Genomic DNA, 18,619 nt, shown 5'->3' with positions numbered 1-18,619 from the left:
CCCAGATCAGCACTGCAGCCAGACCTGGAATCACAGCACCTTCAGCAGAAGTGGCTTGAAAGCCAGCAGAATCCAGGGACGTGCTTGGTATGTTTAGTTGCCCAGGGGCTCAGTGCCCAGTGCTGCAGATAGTTTCAAAACAGGAGTGAGGACCCTCGCTGGCCCAAAACAGATCATGGAGACCAGAAGGAAATTAGATCTGAGGTGGTTTGGAAAGATTCTGGGTCAAGAATCTCTAAGACCTGGCATGGGTATCAGGACCCAAACCAGGGTAGAAATTCCTCACAGATGGAAGTTGTCATGAAGCCTTGTGCATTTGTGAACTGTGGCAGTGGTCAATGCTTCTGTGTCCTCAGAACTGGAGCCACAGCAATTCATAGTGCACTGAGAAACCAAACGCCTCCTCCAGAGGTCAGCTGCATTAATGCTCAGGCAAGTGGTAAAGCCAGGGAGGCCTGTGATGCTGCTCATTAGTTCTTTGAAAACTGCAGGTATTACAGCCAAGAGCCAGTCAACAGTGTCCTGGGACAGCCAGTCAATTTTGAAAACTCTGGCTTGGCAAATCCTGTTGAAAAGCCATGATGTTATTCAAATTCATCCTTTTCTGAGTTTGTTTTTTTTTTTTTCCTCTCACTTCCTTTTCTTCTCTGGCTTCCCTCTGGTCCCAGGGGTAGGGAAGCTGTTATTTCTTATTACTTCCAAAAGGACCATCCACCTCAGGGAGAAGGTCCCTCACAAGGAGAGGGCTCCTGAGGTTGTCTCCAGCAACATAGACGACAGCTTCAGGCTGCCCTCTCTCCTTGTGAACGAAACCCACTGAGCCTGGCTAATGCACCCCAAGTTCTTCAGGGTCTTCACAAGATCCCGGCGGAACCTCTCACCCACAAACACATAGAGAACAGGGTTCAGGCAGCTGTGGAAAAAGGCAATGGTTTGAGTAACCTGGAAGCAGATGTCAATGTTAGTGGAAACGGCACAGCTGGAGATGAACATGGTGTAGGCGTCGATGGTCTGCACCAGCAGAACACAGTTGTAGGGAAACTGAGATAAGACGAAGACAGTGAGCACAGTGATGGTGACCTTCAGGGCCTTGTGCTTGGAGGACTTCTTGGCTTGTATCAGAGTGTGGATGATGATGGTGTAGCAGCAAGCCATGACCACAAAGGGGAGGAAGAACCCCAGGATGACCTTCAGGGTCAAGACAGCCGACTTCAGATTGGTGCTCTCGTCACTTGGGTAAACCATGGTGCAGATAGCAATGTCATGTTCCTCCTTGACTTGGCTGTACAGGAGTTCTGGGATGCAGAGCGCAGCCGCCATCACCCATACAGTAAAGCAAACCAGCTTGCTATACAGAAGCCTCTTCTGCCTCCAAGTCTGCGCCCTCATGGCCTGAGCAATGGCGATATACCGGTCCACACTGATGCACATGATCAGCAGCACACAGCTGTAGAAGTTCATCTTGTACATGCTGTTGACCACTTTGCACATGAAGGTCTGGAATTTCCACTGGTCAGCGGCGGCAATGGCCCAGAAAGGAAGGGTGACAAGAAAGAGAAGGTCAGCGATTGCCAAATTCAGAAGGAACATGTCAGTCATGGTCTTCACCCTTGTGCAGTACCAGTAGACAAGGATGACCAAACTGTTGCCCACGGCACCCACGATGAACACGAGCCAGTACAATGGCGGGAGGAAGTGGCTTGCAAACTGCCTGACATGGTTTTTCTTGCAGAAGAGGTCAGTGAAGGTGAAGTTCCCGTAGTCTTCTATGGAAGGTGTGGCGTCATAGCCGTAGTCATCTGGCATATTAGGCATCAGACTCTGCAAGAGGCACAAGATAGCATTAGGTCAAGGGCAGGCTTTGAGATGTCCTTCCTGTCTGATGGCAGAGGCATGGAGCCCTTGTCCCTTCCAATCCCAGAAGGCTGTGACGAGACAAAAGAAATGTGCATGTAGGAAGTAGGAATTCTGAGAGCATCTGCTTGGATTATGACCGATTTATTTATAGAAGTGTTTATTGAACACCTGCTATATGTCAGGTTCTGTGCAAAAGAGTTAGACATGGTTCCTGCTCTGGTAGAACTTACCTTCTCTGGGAGGAGACCCATAATAAAGGAACAGTCACAGGCTACATGACAAGTGCTTTGACAAGATGGGAAAGAGGGCCTTGGGGCCACCGATAGGCCCAGCCTTGTATCAGACTGAGTGAATTATTCCCATTGTCCCCTCTCCTCTCTACTCTGCCCTCCCCAAAAAGGTCCTCAGAGGCTTTTATTTAATTATTTATTTTGTCTTTTTTGTCTTTTCAGGGCCACACCCCTGGCATATGGAGGTTCCCAGGCTAGGGGTCGAATCAGAGCTATAGCCACCAGCCTACACCAGAGCCACAGCAACACCAGATCCGAGCTGCATCTGCAACCTACACCACAGCTCACGGCAACGCTGGATCCTTAACCCACTGAGCAAGGCCAGGGATCAAACCTGCGACCTCATGGTTTCTAGGCTGATCCATTTTGCCTGTGCCATGATGGGAACTCCTCCTCAGAGGCTTTTAAACTTTGCTGGGTCCAGATCCCCCTGAGTCTGTTGAAAGCTATGGATCTTGTTGTTTGAAAAGCACTGTTCATACATGAGCACTCACTTACATGTGTGCACACACATGAACACACAAACGTATTCATACACCCTCATGTACACGCACATACATAAGCACAGGACAGGCTTGTGATTTCAGGGTCCCTTGTTCAAAATTTGTTTATAATTTCAAGACAGTAGAGCATTAAATCAAGCAAGTGACCCTTCTAAGCATGGGATCCTTTGCAACTGTAGGAGGCCACCCACTCATGAAACCAGCCCTTGAGCACACACAGATACATATGCACACATACTATACCTAGAGAATCCTAAAGACTCTACCAGAAAACTGTTAGAGCTCATCAATGAATTTGACAAAGTCACAGGATACAAAATTAATGTACAGAAGTCGACAGCATTTCTATATACTAACAATGAAAGATCAGAAGGAGAAATTAGGGAAGCAATCCCATTTACCATCACATCCAAAAGAATAAAATACCTAAGGGTAAGCCTACCTAAAAAGACAAAAGACCTGTACTCTGAAAACTACAAGATGCTAATGAAAGAAATCAAAGATGACACAAATAGATGGAAAGACATACCATGATTTTGGATTGAAAGAGTTAATATTATCAAAATGACTATACTACCCCAGGCAATCTACAGATTCAATACAATCACTATCAAATAACCAAGGACATTTTTCACAGAACTTGAACAAAAGATTTTAAAGTTTGTTTGGAAGCACAAAAGACCCAGAATAGCCAAAGACATCCTGAAAAAGAAAAATAGGGCTCAGGCTCCCTGACTTCAGACTATACTGCAAACCAAAAGTCATCAAAACTGTATGGTATTGGCACAAAGAAATATAGATCAGTGGAACAGGATATAAAGCCCAGAATTAAACCCACGTACCTACAGTTGACTAATCTATGACAAAGGAGGCAAGAATATACAATGGAGAAAAGACAGCTTGTTCAATAAGTGGTGCTGGGAAAACTGCACAGCCACATGGAAAAGAATGAAATTAGAACATTTCCTAATACCATACACAAAAATAAACTCAAAATGGATTAAAGACCTAAATATAAGACCAGATTCTATAAAACTCTTAGAGGAAAACATAGGCCAAACACTCTTCGACATAAATGACAGCAACATTTTCTCAGATCCGCCTCTTATAGAGTAATGACAGTAAAAACAAAAATAAAAGGGACCTAATCAAACTTAAAAGTTTCTGCACAGCAAAGGAAACCCTAAACAAAGCAAAAAGACAACCCACAGAATGGGAGAAAATATTTGCAAATGAAGCGACTGACAAGGGATTAATCTCCAAAATTTATAAACACCTCCTACCACTCAATACCAAAAAAAAAAACAACCCATCAAAAAAATGGGCAGAAGATCTAAACAGACAATTCTCCAAAGAAGACATACAGATGGCCGAAAAACACGATGTTCAACATCAGTCATTATTAGAGAAATGCAAATCAAAACCACTATGAGGTACCACCTTACACCAACCAGAATGGCCATCATCAAAAAGTCTACAAACAATTAGTGCTGGAGAGGGTGTAGAGAAAAAGGAACCCTATTACACTGTTGGTGGGATTGTAAATTTGTGCAACCACTATGGAAAACAGTATGGAGATTCCTCAGAAAACTAAAAAGAGAACTTCCATTTGATCCAGCAATCCCACTCCTGGGCATCTCTCCAGAGAAAGCTATGACTCGCAAAGACATATGTACCTCAGTGTTCATTGCAGCACTATTTGCAATAGCCAAGACATGGAAACAACCTAAATGTCCATCGACAGAGGAGTGGTTATAAAGAAGATGTGGTACATATACACAATGGAATATTACTCAGCCATTAAAAGGAACGACATACTGGCATTTTTTAGCAACATGGATGGACCTAGAAATTATCATGCTAAGTGAAGTCAGTCGTACAATGAGATACCAACATCAAAGCTTTCACTGATGTGTGGAATCTGAAAAGAAGAATGAACTTTGCAGAATAGATACTGACTTAACAGACTTCGAGAAACTCATGGTTTCCAAAGGAGACAGTTTGGGGGTGGGGGAATGCACTGGGGTTGTGGGATGGAAATCCTATACAATTGGATTGTGGTGATCATTGTACAACTATAAATGTAATAAATTCATTGAGTAATAAAAATAATTTTAAAAAGCAGTCAACTTTCTAAGTACTGGAGGGCTGGAGTGTGGCTTTGGGAACACAGTGTATCCTGCTTTGTGTCCCTCTTCTGTATGTTAACACAGGTTTATCTTCTTTGGGGGTGTTTTCGAATGTTGTTCCTTTTAATGTAACATATCATTAGTTTCAGAATCTAAGTTCACAAATGACATTGGTCATACCATTATTGCTGTATGTGGAATTTAAGAATACAAGTTTTGTTTGTAAATCAAACAACAACAAAAAAAAACCATATGCACACAAACATGCCTACACTAGTATACATACTCTAAGGAGTTCCCATTGTGGCTCAGCGTTAACGAACCCGACCAGTACCCATAAGGACAAGGGTTCAATCCCTGGCCTTGCTCAATGGGTTGGGGATCTGGTGTTGCTGTGAGCTGTGGTGTAGGTTGCAGATGTGGATCAGATTTGGCATTGCTGTGGCTGTGACATAGGCCAGCAGTTACTGCAACTCCTAGTCGACCCCTAGCCTGGGAACTTCTGTATGCTGCCGGTGTGGCCCTAAAAACAGAAAGAAAAGAAAAGAAAAATACGTCCCAGTGAAACTTGGACCACAATTAGGAAAATCTGGAATCTAGTCCTGATTCCACCTCTAGGGTGTGGTCAAGAGAAAGGCCTATTGATTGCAGACAGACCCCAGGGGCCAGATCCAGGAGGTGGCTCTTCAGTGGCCTGTGGCTGCGAACAGCCTTTCAGGAAGAGCTGGGGAAAATTGCACTTCCCATTTTGCATGGGCTTTGTCCCCAGGTCCCATTCACCCATTCTCCGCTTACATTTAAAGATTTCCCTTCTAGGAATTCCTGCCATGGTGCAGTGGGTTAAGAATCCAACTGCAGCAGCTCAGGTCTCTGGATTTCCTGGCCTGGGAACTTCAGTATGCTATGGGTGTGGCCATTAAAAGAAAAAATTAGTGTTGCCTGGTGGACTAGTGGTTAGGGATCTGGTGTTGTCACTGCCACGGCATGGGTTTGACCCCTGGCCCAGGAACTTCCACATGCTGCAAGGACAGCCAAAAAAAAAAAAAAAAAGACAAAACAAAACCCTAAAGATTTCCCTTCCAGCTTTGGCTGTTGTCTGGAAGCCCAGATCCTTGGGCAGATCCTTGGGAGGACCGGTGCCTCCTATTTTAGTCAAGGTGCCAGGAGAATTCTGCCAAAGCCAGACATGGGAGCCAGGCATGGTCACGGCCCCACTAGGAAAAGCATCCTTTAAGAGGTGGATTTTGAGTAGACATTGAAAAAAAAAGAACTTTTTAGACAGTAGGAAGAATCAGAAGTTAGAAAGGTAGAGTTCCCACTGTGGCACAAGGACATGGGTGGCATCTTTGTGGCACCAGGATGCGGTTCAATTCCCAGCCTGGCACAGTGGTTAAAGGATCTGGCAATGCCGCAATTGCAGCATAGGTTGCGACTGCATCTGGGATCTGATCCCTGGCCCAAGAACGCCATATGCCGGGGGTTGGGGGGGGGACAAAAAAGAAAAAAAGAACTTAGGAGGGTGACATTTTGGGGGAAAGTTGATAAAACCATGTCGATGAACAGGTGTCAACTGTGAATCCACACAGTGAGTCAGCGCAAAACTGCTTTCATAGAGGGTGTTTTTACTTTTTTTTTTGGTCACGTAGCTTTAATAGATTCTCACAAGAACCTGTGCTCAAAGCTGTGAGGAAGGGAGGCAAACAGCATCCCCATTCACACATGTGGCCCAGAGGGTCTCACAGAAGGGACTCCAAGCAGTCCAGTGTCCCAGGAGACCCGGGCTTCTCCACAGCCTGATAAGTGGGCCCATGAGCACCCTCACCCCTCCCCCAAGACAGAGTCCCAGAGTGAGGACACTGTCCTGCTTGAAGCACAGGGAGCACGTTTTCTTGTTGGGTGAGGGTTGGAGGACCCAGTGCTTCAGCAAAGAATGATGTTTAGTTAGGGGCTCCCCAGGCGTATTTTAAGGGTGATTCAGTTCACACACACACACACACACACACCTGGGTTTGTATACATTTTGTCGAGACCACATTTGTTGTGAAGATCAAGGTAAGCCTATATCATCTTCCAAGTTCAAAGCATTGGCCGTCGTGAGGATGACCAAGAAAGAGTTCCCATCCGAGGCTAAGGGAACCCTGGACAAACCTGTCCGTGCACGTCAGGACTTGTGCTCAAGGCTTTATCCCTGCCTGATGGGGAAATGCCCTTTGGATCTTAGATGCAGGATCCTTTGAAAATCTCCCAGTAAATATAAACATTGTTGTTTACCACCTTATTTGAGTCCTTACTCTCGGAGCACCTAGTGCATGTCAGGCCCAGCGCAGAGCACATGACATGCATGTGCTTGATCCTTAAGCTTCCAGGTAGGGGCATTGGGCTTCCGGCAGGAATTTCGAGGTTACCTGATCTTTCCTTCCATCCGCTCTGTCTCAGTCCTAGAGACACTTGCTGAAGAAGCTGCCCACAAAGGCTGTTCTCAAAGTCTGGGTCAGAACAAGATCTTGAAAGAAGATTAGATCAGGTCCACACATTTTCCAGCCAATGTTCCATCTGAGAGCACGTGCCAGGACCTCCTGGCCTAAGCACCTAGTAGAATGACTTCCCACAGGCTGCCCTGGCTTTATCCCACGGTCTGCATGGAGGTGGCATTCACTGAGAGGGGTCCTCCAAGGGCCTGTCTATAGAGCTCCGTCCTACTCACCAAGACCTGGCCTAGATGTCTCTTTGGCATTTAAATAGAAAAGAGGAGTTCCCGTCGTGGCGCAGTGGTTAACGAATCCGACTAGGAACCATGAGGTTGCGGGTTCGGTCCCTGCCCTTGCTCAGTGGGCTAACGATCCAGCGTTGCCGTGAGCTGTGGTGTAGGTTGCAGACGTGACTCGGATCCCGCGTTGCTGTGGCTCTGGCGTGGGCCAGTGGCTACAGCTCCGATTCAACCCCTAGCCTGGGAACCTCCATATGTCACGGGAGCGGCCCAAAGAAATAGCAAAAAAAAAAAAAAAAAAAAAAAAATAGAAAAGAGATGTGAAGAAAGGTTTTCCTATCTCTTGAATAACAGGTGAAGTTTCTTTTAATGAACCATATGAATTTTGTGACTGATGAGGAGTCTCTTTTTAATTGGGACACTCAGTCATACTGGCAGCCTCGTTGTGGTAACCAAACAAGACCTTTTGGACCAGCACTGTCCAATAGGAATATAAGGCAGCCCCAGGTTAAGTTGGCATTTTCCAGGAGCCATGTGAAAGAAGTAGAAGGAAACAGGTGGAATTCACCCTAATAATATATTTTATTAAAACCTAGTATTTCATTATGTAGGCAATATAAAAGTTGTTGAGATCTTTTACATCCTTTTATTGTGTAGATTGATTTCTGAGTGCCTTTCACACTCACAGACATCTCAGTTGGCGCCACATTTCAAGTGCTCACGGGCCCTACCCTGCTCATGGCTGCCTCTCTGAACAGCACAGCGTTGGCTGAAAACCCAAGTTGGAACTCCTCTCTGTCTTTTCTCCCTCTTCTGTCCCGCTCCAACCCCCTTTGAATGTCTGTGCTTTCTTTTCTGTTCTGTTGTAGGCATCGATTGCAGTGCCTCAAGCCTGTTATAGAACACTATAGGGCGGTGGGGATGGAGGAGATTGACCCAGCGTTGTCATTGCAGGAACATGCCTGGGCCCTGCTGTCCAACAGGGCCAACCGTTCTCTTCCACATCTTGTTAGGGCATCTAGAAGTTCTCTTTCCTAAGGTTCCTCTTGCCGCATTTTTTTTTTCTTTTTTGTCTTTTTAGGGCCGCACATAAGGAGGTTCCCAGACTAGGGGTGGAATCGTAGCTACAGCTGCCAGCCTGCACCACAGCCACAACAATGTAGGATCCGAGCCCCATCTGCAACCTACACCACAGCTCAGGGCAACGCAGGATCCCTAACCCACTAAGCAAGGCCAGGGATTGAATCCGCAAGCTCATGGTTACTAGTTGGGCTCATTAAGCACTGAGCCACAACGGGAACTCCTCTTGCTGCATTTTTTAACAAACTGTGTTGTTCTCAGAACCTCTTAGAAACATGATGTCTTTACCAGTGAGACCACTGCTGAGGTCTGCAGAGAGCTGAGCCAGATCTAGTGGTGATTCTTTGGGGTGGGTGGGTCCCAGACCCGGCCAAGACGGTGTAGATGTGAAAATGCCATTGTCTTCCTCCCTGTCCAACTATAAAAAGAGCCTGTTCATCCCAGGTTTAAAAAACAAGTCCTTATTCCCCATTTATTGATGATAAAGAATATGATTTCTTCACTCATTTAACAAATATTTACTGGGCATGGACTATATGCCAGGCAAGGAAACGACGTCCAGAGGACACCATTCACCTCAGTGATGGAAATAGAAATGGAGCAAAACATTAGAAGGGTCCAGAGCTTCTGCGCCAGGCCTCACCCTTCTGACCTGGGCACAGGCTGGGGGTGAGGTGGGTGGGGAGGCGGTCTGCCTGAGTGTGGGGCCCTGATGGCAGCCTCGTAGCTCAGAGGTGCCCCCGACAGGGTGGCATTGGGAGACGGCTGTTACTCCCAAGGGGCTACTTAATTGGGGGGGGGTTATATCCTTTATTTTGGATGATTTTTATTCTGATCAAGAAAACTCATTATAGTCATACATCTATGGAAACGAGAGAGTACGCAGCCATGTGCCCAGTCGGCACCATGGCTGCCTTCTCCACACATAGGCTTTTGTCTCTGCTCAACAGGTTTTAGAATGCATTTCAGATCTTAGAGAAGAAGAGGCAGACCCAAAGAAGGGAAGGTTCTGTGCAAAGCCGACAGCCCCTGGGGGAGGGTCAAGGCTGGAGCCAGCCGCCCAGCCCCTCAGTCCCGAGCTGGGCTGCTTTTAATCCCTCCTGACGCCAAGCCCTGCCCTGCACATTCTGACGTTGTCAAAGTGTGGACACCAAACCTGAGCCCCAGCACCTGGGTCCCCGGCACCTGAGCTGAACGTCACGGAGCTCAGCCAGGCCCCCACCTCCAGCCCCGGAAAGACTGTGGGCACCAGAGGATGCCCTGTGGCTTCCTCAGCCTAGAGCAGCCGGGAGCTGCCTTTTGCTGGGGGCAAACCTTAGTGTACAGCCAGGGCAAGGGGCTGGGCTCGCCAGCTGCCAAGCCCAGGCAGGTGTGTCCTCCTCCCTCAGGAGTCCTTGGCCTAGAAGCAGCAGCCCAGGTAGCAAAGGTTGTGCGGCTCCTGGAGCAGGAAGGTCTCCAGAGCTTTTCAAGGCCTCTCTCACCAATGTGTGTTGTCTCTAGAAACCCTACCCCAGCCCCAGGCCCCTCATTCCCACCTCTGGGGAGGGGCCAGGGTGGAAGACAAAGGCTGTGTCCCCCATTGCTCCTTAGTACAAAGATGAGCATCTGGGGAGAGGGCTGGGGGAAGGGAGATAGGCAGGGAGGGATGAGGACCCGTCACGAGCAGTGGGAGCTGGCAGGCATCCGCGTGGGGCACTCTGTCCCCACACTCAAGGAAGTAAGACTTCCAAACAGTGAGACTTGGACCTCGGTGTGTTTGCATTTGCCCACAAGGAGGAACCCAGTGAAGCTGTGCCTCTTGAGAGCGCCTCCCCACCCAGGGATCCTCCTCCAATAGCCATGAGACCTTGAACCCTCTATCCCTTCTCCCAGCCTCATTTCTCATCTGTAAGTGTGACTCTGCCCTTACTGTGAGGCTTAAGAAATGTGGCGCCCTGAGTGGTGACCAGCACATAGCTGGTCCTCAGAAACAGGGCCACAGGGACATCATGGCTGTTTCCCAAGGTCATAGCCACAGAGGCCCCATCTTGTCCCTGTTTAGGTGGTGCTGGATGCTTCTTGACACAAAAGGTCATTGTTATTAGGGTGCATTTTTCTTCCTCTCTGTGCTGCCTTGTGCAGTTCAGATATGTCCCAAGATCCCGGATGATAAAACTGAATGATTGACAGTGTCAGCCCTGGCTCTAGTGCCCCTAACATAGCTCTGTTACCAGCATCAGGGATGGAGGGCAAATTCTAAATCATGAGAATCTGAGGGTCTAGTTCCTGTCAGAAAAGTAGAGATTTACCTCATTACTTCACCAGGTCCAAATTAATTGTCTTTTTTGTTGTTATGGGATATGCAATGAATAGGCAATACTAAATATCATTAGCTTATCATAAATAACTTGTTTGACCTCAGCGGTGGTGGTCATCTCTGCGTAGTTGGTGGGAACTTTCAGTGTACCATAACACTCTGTCAGCACTGCTATGAAGACTTGGTTTCAGTTGCCTATGTGCAAAAACCAGATTCTGCCTTTGAGAAAAGCAAAATGAAAACCCTGCAATATTTTTTGTGAGCATTTGTGGATATAAGAAAAACATAGGGATTTTATTTGATTCTATAAGTAATTCCATTTAGCTGTAAAATCACAGATGAGTCTGGACCATGACTTTACTCACTAATTCTTGTTAGCCTCTTTTTCTCTCTCAGAGAAATATGTGTCATGTGCTTTTTGTAAAAGCTGCATAATGTTCTATAAGAAACACAACTAAGGTGCCCACTGGAGTCTTTTAAAAACAAATGAAATGGATTCTCTTTCGCCCTCTTTTATCTGAGTTTCAGAACAGACACGTGAAACTAAGCACATCCTAAAGATCATATCCTATTAGTAAAATCTAAAATAGCATTTTCCTCTGTCCTGAGAGCTTTTCTGGCTCTTGATGTTTGCAAAGTCCTTGGTGCTGGGCATCAACCATTGTCCAGGGCACAGCTCAGCAGAGCCTTTCCCCAGGGAAAACACAGAGAAATCCTTGCCCCACAATGGCTTGCTTCTCACTCCCCGAAAAGAGGCCAGACGGGTGCACTTTGGGGAGCCTGAGGGGTGTGGCTATACTTACTGCGGCTTCTGTGGGGACCATGGTTGGCCAGCTGCAAGCTTGCTTCTAGAAAGAGAGAGCAAAAATCAAAAAAGAGGACTGGCTTCCACACCACAGTAACAAATACTTAAAGATGGAGACTAAGCGATGAATCTGTTTGTTCTCATGAAAAAAAAAAAAAATCCCAAGCAAGACTTAGAGTTCATGTTATACTGATGTCCAATCACATAGGTTTCAAGCCACCTCTAGATTTCAAAATCATCTTGGTTGTAAACCTAGAAATGAAAGCAGCGTCTCCTTTGAGAGCCCTTGGGGCCTTAACATCTTCCCAACACACTCCTTTTACCTTAGCTCTTTTTCTCTTGACTCAAATTCTCAATCAGGTGGCCCCCACCCCCTGTTTTATTCCCCAAGGCAGCAGTGACCTGAGACTCATCAGAGTCGCTCTCCAGGAAGGGCCCAGCCCCCCAGCGCCTACTGGCGTGCCCCGTGTACAAGCCCAGGCAGGAAAATGGGCCTGCTTACTCTGTACCCAGACTCCAGCAGGAAAAGGAAGTCCTAGGTTTGTTTACCAAAGAAAAGGTAGTGCTTTCATGCAAAAGCTCTGAGAACCAAATGAAATGAATCTCAGCTGTTGTTTTCCTGTGTTTTGAATCTCTGCAAAACCCACCACTGTGTGACCGAGTGAACAACAGCTTGACTCCCTTCAAGGAAGGGGTCTGTACCTGAGCGGGGCATTTCTGTTTATGCCTTCAATGAGTGTATTTCAAAGAAACACCTCCAGCCCACACCCTAAGTTTCTGGAAGGGAATAGTCTCCTTCATAAATCCAACCCTGATCTGTTGGGCATTTTTCCATAATACAGTGCAACTCTCCTTGCTCTTCTAAAAGTACAGTGGTTTTTTAATATGTGACATGTGGGAACCACTTTGGAAACCAATTGAACACAGGCTCACCGTGTGATCTAACCATCCCGACTTCAGTATTTGCAATAAGAACAATGCAAGCCCATATCCACACAGAGCCTGACATATGAATGTTCATGGCAGCTTTGTCTGTGACAGCCAACTAGTGGAAACAACCCAAATGTCCTTCAGTATAACAAATGGGTAAGTCACTGTGCAATACCATACAATGAAACAGGAACAGCGAATGATAGGCACAGCAGTGTAGATGATCTCAAAATAAGTAGGCTCAGAGGCCAGACCCAAAAAAGCATGTACTGTGTGATTCTACTTATGTAAAATTTTTGAAAATGCAAACAAATCACTGGTGACAGAGAGGAGATCAGCGATTTCCTGGTAAGCGAGAGAAGGGGAGGATGAGGCAGGGCCAGAGGGCAAGGGGTACAGGAACACGCCAGGAAGTCTTTGGAGTGATGAATATGTTCTCACTATATTAGTTGAGTGATGGTCTCACGGGTGTATACATACGGCATGCATCCATGTCCAGATGCATATTCTAGACATCAAATATTGCCCTGTATTATAGTTGGACCTTGATAAAATGGTTAAAGTGAAAAAAATAAAAACAGAAAAATCTGATGAAAACTTTCTGGTTTTTGTCACTCCTCGGAGTCATATCTGGCCCATATGAGGCAAGGAGAAAGGCCGCTAGAACTTCCTCCTTGCAGCCTTCCTGCCAGCACCTTCTGCAGAGTGCCTTGGAGTGCCTTGTGCTGTTCTGTGGGGATTGAGGGCTGTGTGAGCTCATGTCTTCTAAGGTTAGATGAGATTAGGCAGATGGTGATTGATAGATAGTTAGATAGATAATAGAGATAGATTGACCTGTGTGTATAGTTATATATTTGAGCATATTTCCTTGCTCTGTCTGCTGAGAGGACCTAAAAGCAATGACTCACAGTGGAATAACCATCGAGTACCCAGATCTTGGTTTCTAAATACCTTTCTCCCTCCTTAGGAACCAGGAATTCTTGGAGAAACCTCTGATTCCAGAGCTGGGGCAGGGAAACTATAAGGTGAACCTGAGACAACTTTTTGCCCCAGAAATCAAGCTTCTTAAAAGGATATAGGCACCAACTTGATGCAATTCCACTAGCCAAACTGAGGCAATTTGAGCATCAAATTAAATGATGAAAGTAATAATTGTAGCACATTCAATTAAATGAGGATCCATGAATCCATGAAAATAGATAATAAATGAGAAGAGTAAACTCTTCTTATGGTGCCAACTAAAACATATGGAAGAAATAATGTAATTAAATAATCACCAATAGATGATGAAATTAGCAGTGAACATTTGTTGAGGAATAGGATATTTATCTCATCTCAAAGGATTTCCCCCAAAATTACATATTGAGCATTGACTTTATCATTCTCTTTCTGTTTTTTTTTTCCTGAATCATGCTCTAAAAAATATGATCTTTATAAAAAAATTGCCCAGTGAAATTCGAAAGATCCCAGCTCAGCTTATTTATTTATTTATTTATTTATTTATTTATTTATTTATTTATTTATTTGTCTTTTTAGGGCTGCACCTGAGGCATGTGGAAGTTCCCAGGCTAGGGGTCAAATCAGAGCTACAGCTGTCAGCCTACACCACAGCCACAGGATCCAGGCCATGTCTGGCCCACGCTCAGGGCAACACCAGATCCTTAACCCACTGAACAGGGCCAAGGATCAAACCTGCGTCCTCATGGATACTAGTCAGGTTCATTACTTCTGAGCCACGACAGGAATTCCCAAGCTCAGCTAATTTAATTTTAATACAGCTTGGGGAATAGGGAGATGGCTTTTGAGGCATTCGTTGGAAAACACTTCATATATTTCTAGTACCCATGGCTTATGTCACCTCCTTTTAACTTTCATGAAGAAACTGAATATTAACCAAGTCATATCTCAGAAAACAAATTTCCAAAGAAGGAAGCCACATGAAGAAGAAAGCATGGGTTTAGTGACAGGTTGAAAGTAAGAATTGGTGTTAACGATATTGGTAAGAGTTTGGGGGAAAAGACCTCTATGCGACAGTGAGGAGTATAAATCTGTGTGACCTTTTTGGAGGGTGAAGCCATCTCTCTCAAAACGTACAAAGCAACAACAGCTCTGACTCAGCAATTCATCTGCTGGGATCACGCCCTACTAGTACTCGCACGCAAGAACATACGTGTATGTTGCAGCAGTTTTTTTTTCTTTTTTGGCAGAACCAAAAAATTAGAAACAACCTGTGTATCTAGCAGTAGGTAATAAATGGTCTGATACAGCCATTCAGTAAACCACATGTTGCCAATAAATAGAGTAAAATAGACCTCACACTGATTCAAGGAGGTCACCAAGATTTTTAGGTAAAAATGCAAAGTATAGAAGATTATGACGCATGTTCTTTTTAAAAGTATATAAAAGGTTATACACTTCTCAGCTGATCAGTTCTGAAGCATTTTCTGGAAGGAGATTGAACCAGGATGACCAGTAGAAAGTGAGACTTTTTTTTTTCCTTTAGGTTTTGTAAATTATTTAAGTATTTTACTTTGTGTGCATGAAATTTTTGTCTTAAGGGCTGCCATAAAAGTGACCGTCAGGGAGTTCCCATCGTGGCTCAGTGGTTAACGAACCCGACTAGTAACCATGAGGTTTCAGGTTTGATCCCTGGCCTCGTTCAGTGGGTTAGGGATCCAGCGTTGCCATGAGCTGTTATGTAGGTCGCAGACTCGGCTTGGATCCCACGTTGCTGTGGCTCTGGCGTAGGCCGGTGGCTTCAACTCCGATTAGACCCCTAGCCCGGGAACCTCCATATGCCGAGGGTGAGGCCCTAGAAAAGACAAATAGACAAAAACAAACAAACAAAAAACTGTCAGCTTAAAAAAAAAGAAGAAAAAGAAGCAGCCCCATTGCTCTTCTGTTCTGTCCACCCGTTTGTAAAACTCATCCAAAGGAAAACTGGGGGCCTCCTCCAGCTGGCCTGGAAAGCAGGCCCTGGAAGGCGTACTCTAGGAAGTAAATTCACTGAGGCTACTTTTTGCAACTTTGAAATCCTACACTAGCCTTTTTATAAAGGTTTATCTTCCTTCTATTATAAATGTGTTTCTGGCTCATAGAAAATTTGGAGAGAACCCAGGAGTAAAAATGAAAATGAAATGTATTCCTCCCTAGACTTGCCACCTAAGGACACTGCCAAGCGCCTTTTCATTTATCCCCCTCCACTCTTGATCGGAATACTTTTCATATATTTTATTCCACAAGCTGAAGAGTCTCAGAGCTTGCTTTCATTTTCTTCTGGTCCCTGAGAAGGAGAGAAAAAGAGAGGGGGAAAACCCCACGTGTGACAAAACACACTGAAAGCAAAGACCTCTCAACCGTCTCGTGGGAGAACACAGGCATTGGATTCCTTGCCACCCCCAATCTCTCCCGTGGCTGCTCAGTGTGTCCTCATTCTGGCCGCTGCCACTACCTAGTCTGAGAAGCCTGCTCCTGTCTTGCAGCCCCATGGAATGAGGTGGGGGAAGCACACCAGCCCCCATCTGCTCCTTGGTCCCTCCCTTGCCACCTGTGGGACCTCACCCAGGAGTGACCTGCCCTCCCGCAGTCTTGGTTCCCTCATCTGTCAAGTGGACATGATAGCCCAGCCTACTCCAAGTGCAGGGTCAAGTGCAGTGCTGTGCGTGGAGGCTCTTAGCAGAGTGCAGAGAACGCTGCAACAACGAGGGAGCAGTCTTTATTCCACAGCTCACTTACACAATGCCTCTTGACACCAGACACCCTTGCTTGGCTTAAACATGGTACAAGACACGACCCATGTCCTCAAGAAGCTCACGTTCAGGTACGGTGGATACATCATGGCTGCTGGTACCAGCAGTGGGAAATGCTGTGAGACGCTTTGAAACTGGGGAAAGGAAGATATGTCTCCACCACTGGGGAAAACCTAGGAGGGCCTCATTGAGAAGCTGACATTTTTGCTGGCCCTTGCAAGCTGAAGGACATGGGGACATGCAGTCAGGGAAGAGAGCATAGCTCCAAGGCAGGGAAACCTAAAACATATCCACAAAGGCATGCATGCCCAAAAGCAGGAGGTATGTGCAGGGTCTTGGAAAGCAGACAGCTGCTGAGTCTCTAAGAGCAGAAAGTACCTATTAGAGAAGTTAACCTGGAATCCATTAATACCTCAGCACTGTTTTTCTCTTCTCTGCTGTCCTTAAGTCACCAACATGAACATCAGCGTTGAGTTGCTCTAGTAGCCCCAGTGAATTGGAAACTGATATAGGTCGTGACTTTGATCTTTGTCCAACTTGCTATGTGGAGGTTGAATCACCTCTCGCATTTTTTTTGTTTTTTTGTTTTTTGATTTGGAAGCTCTGCTGTTTTCACCTGAAGGAAAGCAGGAACTCTGAGCTGTCTATCAGGCTGCCTGCTCCCCCTGCCTGGGTCAGGTGCCCACCCCTCCCCTGGCAGGCCCTGCATTGGGCCTGGGACTGTGAGTAGGGTACCTGCTTCAGAACAGAGGGACAGATATTGGAGGAAAGAGGCTGTCAAACTGCAGGTGCTAAAATGGCAGATGAACTTTTGTTTGTCGGGCGAGGGGAGGGAGGAGCGGGCCTCTCCCACTGGTGGCCACGCCACATCGCAGCCCCGCACTCAGCAGCTGCTCACCCATGGTGTGTCCCTGGAATAGCAGCCAACTAAGAACTGAACAGGGTGAGTGTGTCTGACAGGACAAAACAGAATTCACTGATGAGTCATTTAAAATAGAGAGGCTTTGTGTTTCTCTGATTATAGAGAAGTATATTCACAATGAACAACAATAACAAAATATCACCCCAAAGCAAACCTATAAAGTGGCAAAAATAAAAACTCCTCAAACATCCCTTTCCTAGGAGAGCCATTGTGAATTTTCTGAGGCACAGCCTTTTAGACATTTTCTTGGCACCACAGTGTCAAACACACATACACACATTCTTAAAGGTAAGAAAATGAGACTACACAAACCATTTTCTGTCTTGCTCTCTAGGTAGCAGTGTTTCATGAACCTCTTTTAATGCCAGTTCAGTGTGAGGCTGCCAACTTTTCCACTCTCTGGATTCTTTACGATTCATTTAACCAGTTGCCTCCTGGTGCAGAATTTGCTTGTTTCCAATTTTTCACTGCTACAGAGAATGCTGCCCCAAACATGCTTTCCTTGGGACAGTCTCTCAAACTCAGGGACCTCATGGCAGCTTTACTCTCTCAGGCCCTGGCCACCTTATTGTCACCTGTCTCCAACTCCTGCTTCTCCTTCCTTTAAGGTACAAATCACAGAACAGACTGACTTGAGCCCGAGCCTCAGCTGTGTGGGTGGGAGTTAGTCTTATTACTCACCCTAGAAGCCGGGAGGGTGCCACCTGGGTCACCTCTGCTTCCCTGGTAGCCTCAAGCCAAGCACCTAGTACTCATGGCCACTGAGCAAGGGAGTGAAATCCTGGGTTTTAGGAGCCATCATGGAAGCACACAACTGAGGACACAGGTGACGCTGGAATGGGGAGGAGAAGGGAGGGCAGTACTCACAGTGGAGAGCAGTGTCTGAGGCTCCTGGAGAAGGTGGCCTGGGGAAGCTCTGGGTCTGGGGGGAGGGCTGGCTTGCTGTCTGCCTGGGATGAGGACAAGCCTTCTGATGAGCTCTGAGCAGGCTGCTACCTAGCGAAAACACCAGAAAGGAAGCCAGGCCGCCCCTGCCTGTGTTGTCACTGGTGGGGTGGCCCAGGAGGGTGGGGAGTGGGGAGTCACCAGCTGCAGCTTCCAGCAATCAGCAGAGTCAATGATCTGCAACCAGAAATGAAAAGCCAAGAACTGCTGGGCTAAGGGAAAACCATTTTCTCTGAAGATGCATCTACAGATTGATCATCTAAGAACAATTTATTTTCCTAGACTGCACAGCTCCTTTCAGGAAATGGGGAAATGGAGAGTCCCATCGAGAGAGGTCAGCTTTGGCTGGATTTAATGTGTGCCTTTATAAGGTCTCTTTGGGTAGCATTGTCTGAACAGGCATGAA

The 18,619-nt window shown here is 46.2% G+C and overlaps 1 protein-coding gene and 1 long non-coding RNA gene across 2 annotated transcripts in view; one reads left to right on the top strand and one right to left on the bottom strand.

Annotated features, from left to right (window-relative positions):
• The window catches only part of LOC110256224, a 50,659-nt gene that overhangs the window by 13,210 nt on the left and 18,830 nt on the right, over nucleotides 1–18,619 (top strand). The window lies entirely within an intron of this gene.
• On the bottom strand, nucleotides 627–18,245 carry CCR9 (C-C motif chemokine receptor 9). Its single transcript, NM_001001624.1, has 3 exons — nucleotides 18,136–18,245; nucleotides 11,666–11,710; nucleotides 627–1,821 (listed from the first exon to the last, which is right to left on the bottom strand). Exons 2-3 carry the CDS (start codon nucleotides 11,684–11,686, stop codon nucleotides 733–735), a joined length of 1,110 nt encoding a protein of 369 aa, NP_001001624.1. The 5' UTR covers nucleotides 11,687–11,710; nucleotides 18,136–18,245; the 3' UTR covers nucleotides 627–732.

Source organism: Sus scrofa, chromosome 13 (genome assembly GCF_000003025.6).
Source record: "Sus scrofa isolate TJ Tabasco breed Duroc chromosome 13, Sscrofa11.1, whole genome shotgun sequence".
In the NCBI taxonomy this organism is placed as follows: domain Eukaryota; kingdom Metazoa; phylum Chordata; class Mammalia; order Artiodactyla; family Suidae; genus Sus; species Sus scrofa.
This window is presented reverse-complemented; position numbering and strand designations above follow the sequence as displayed.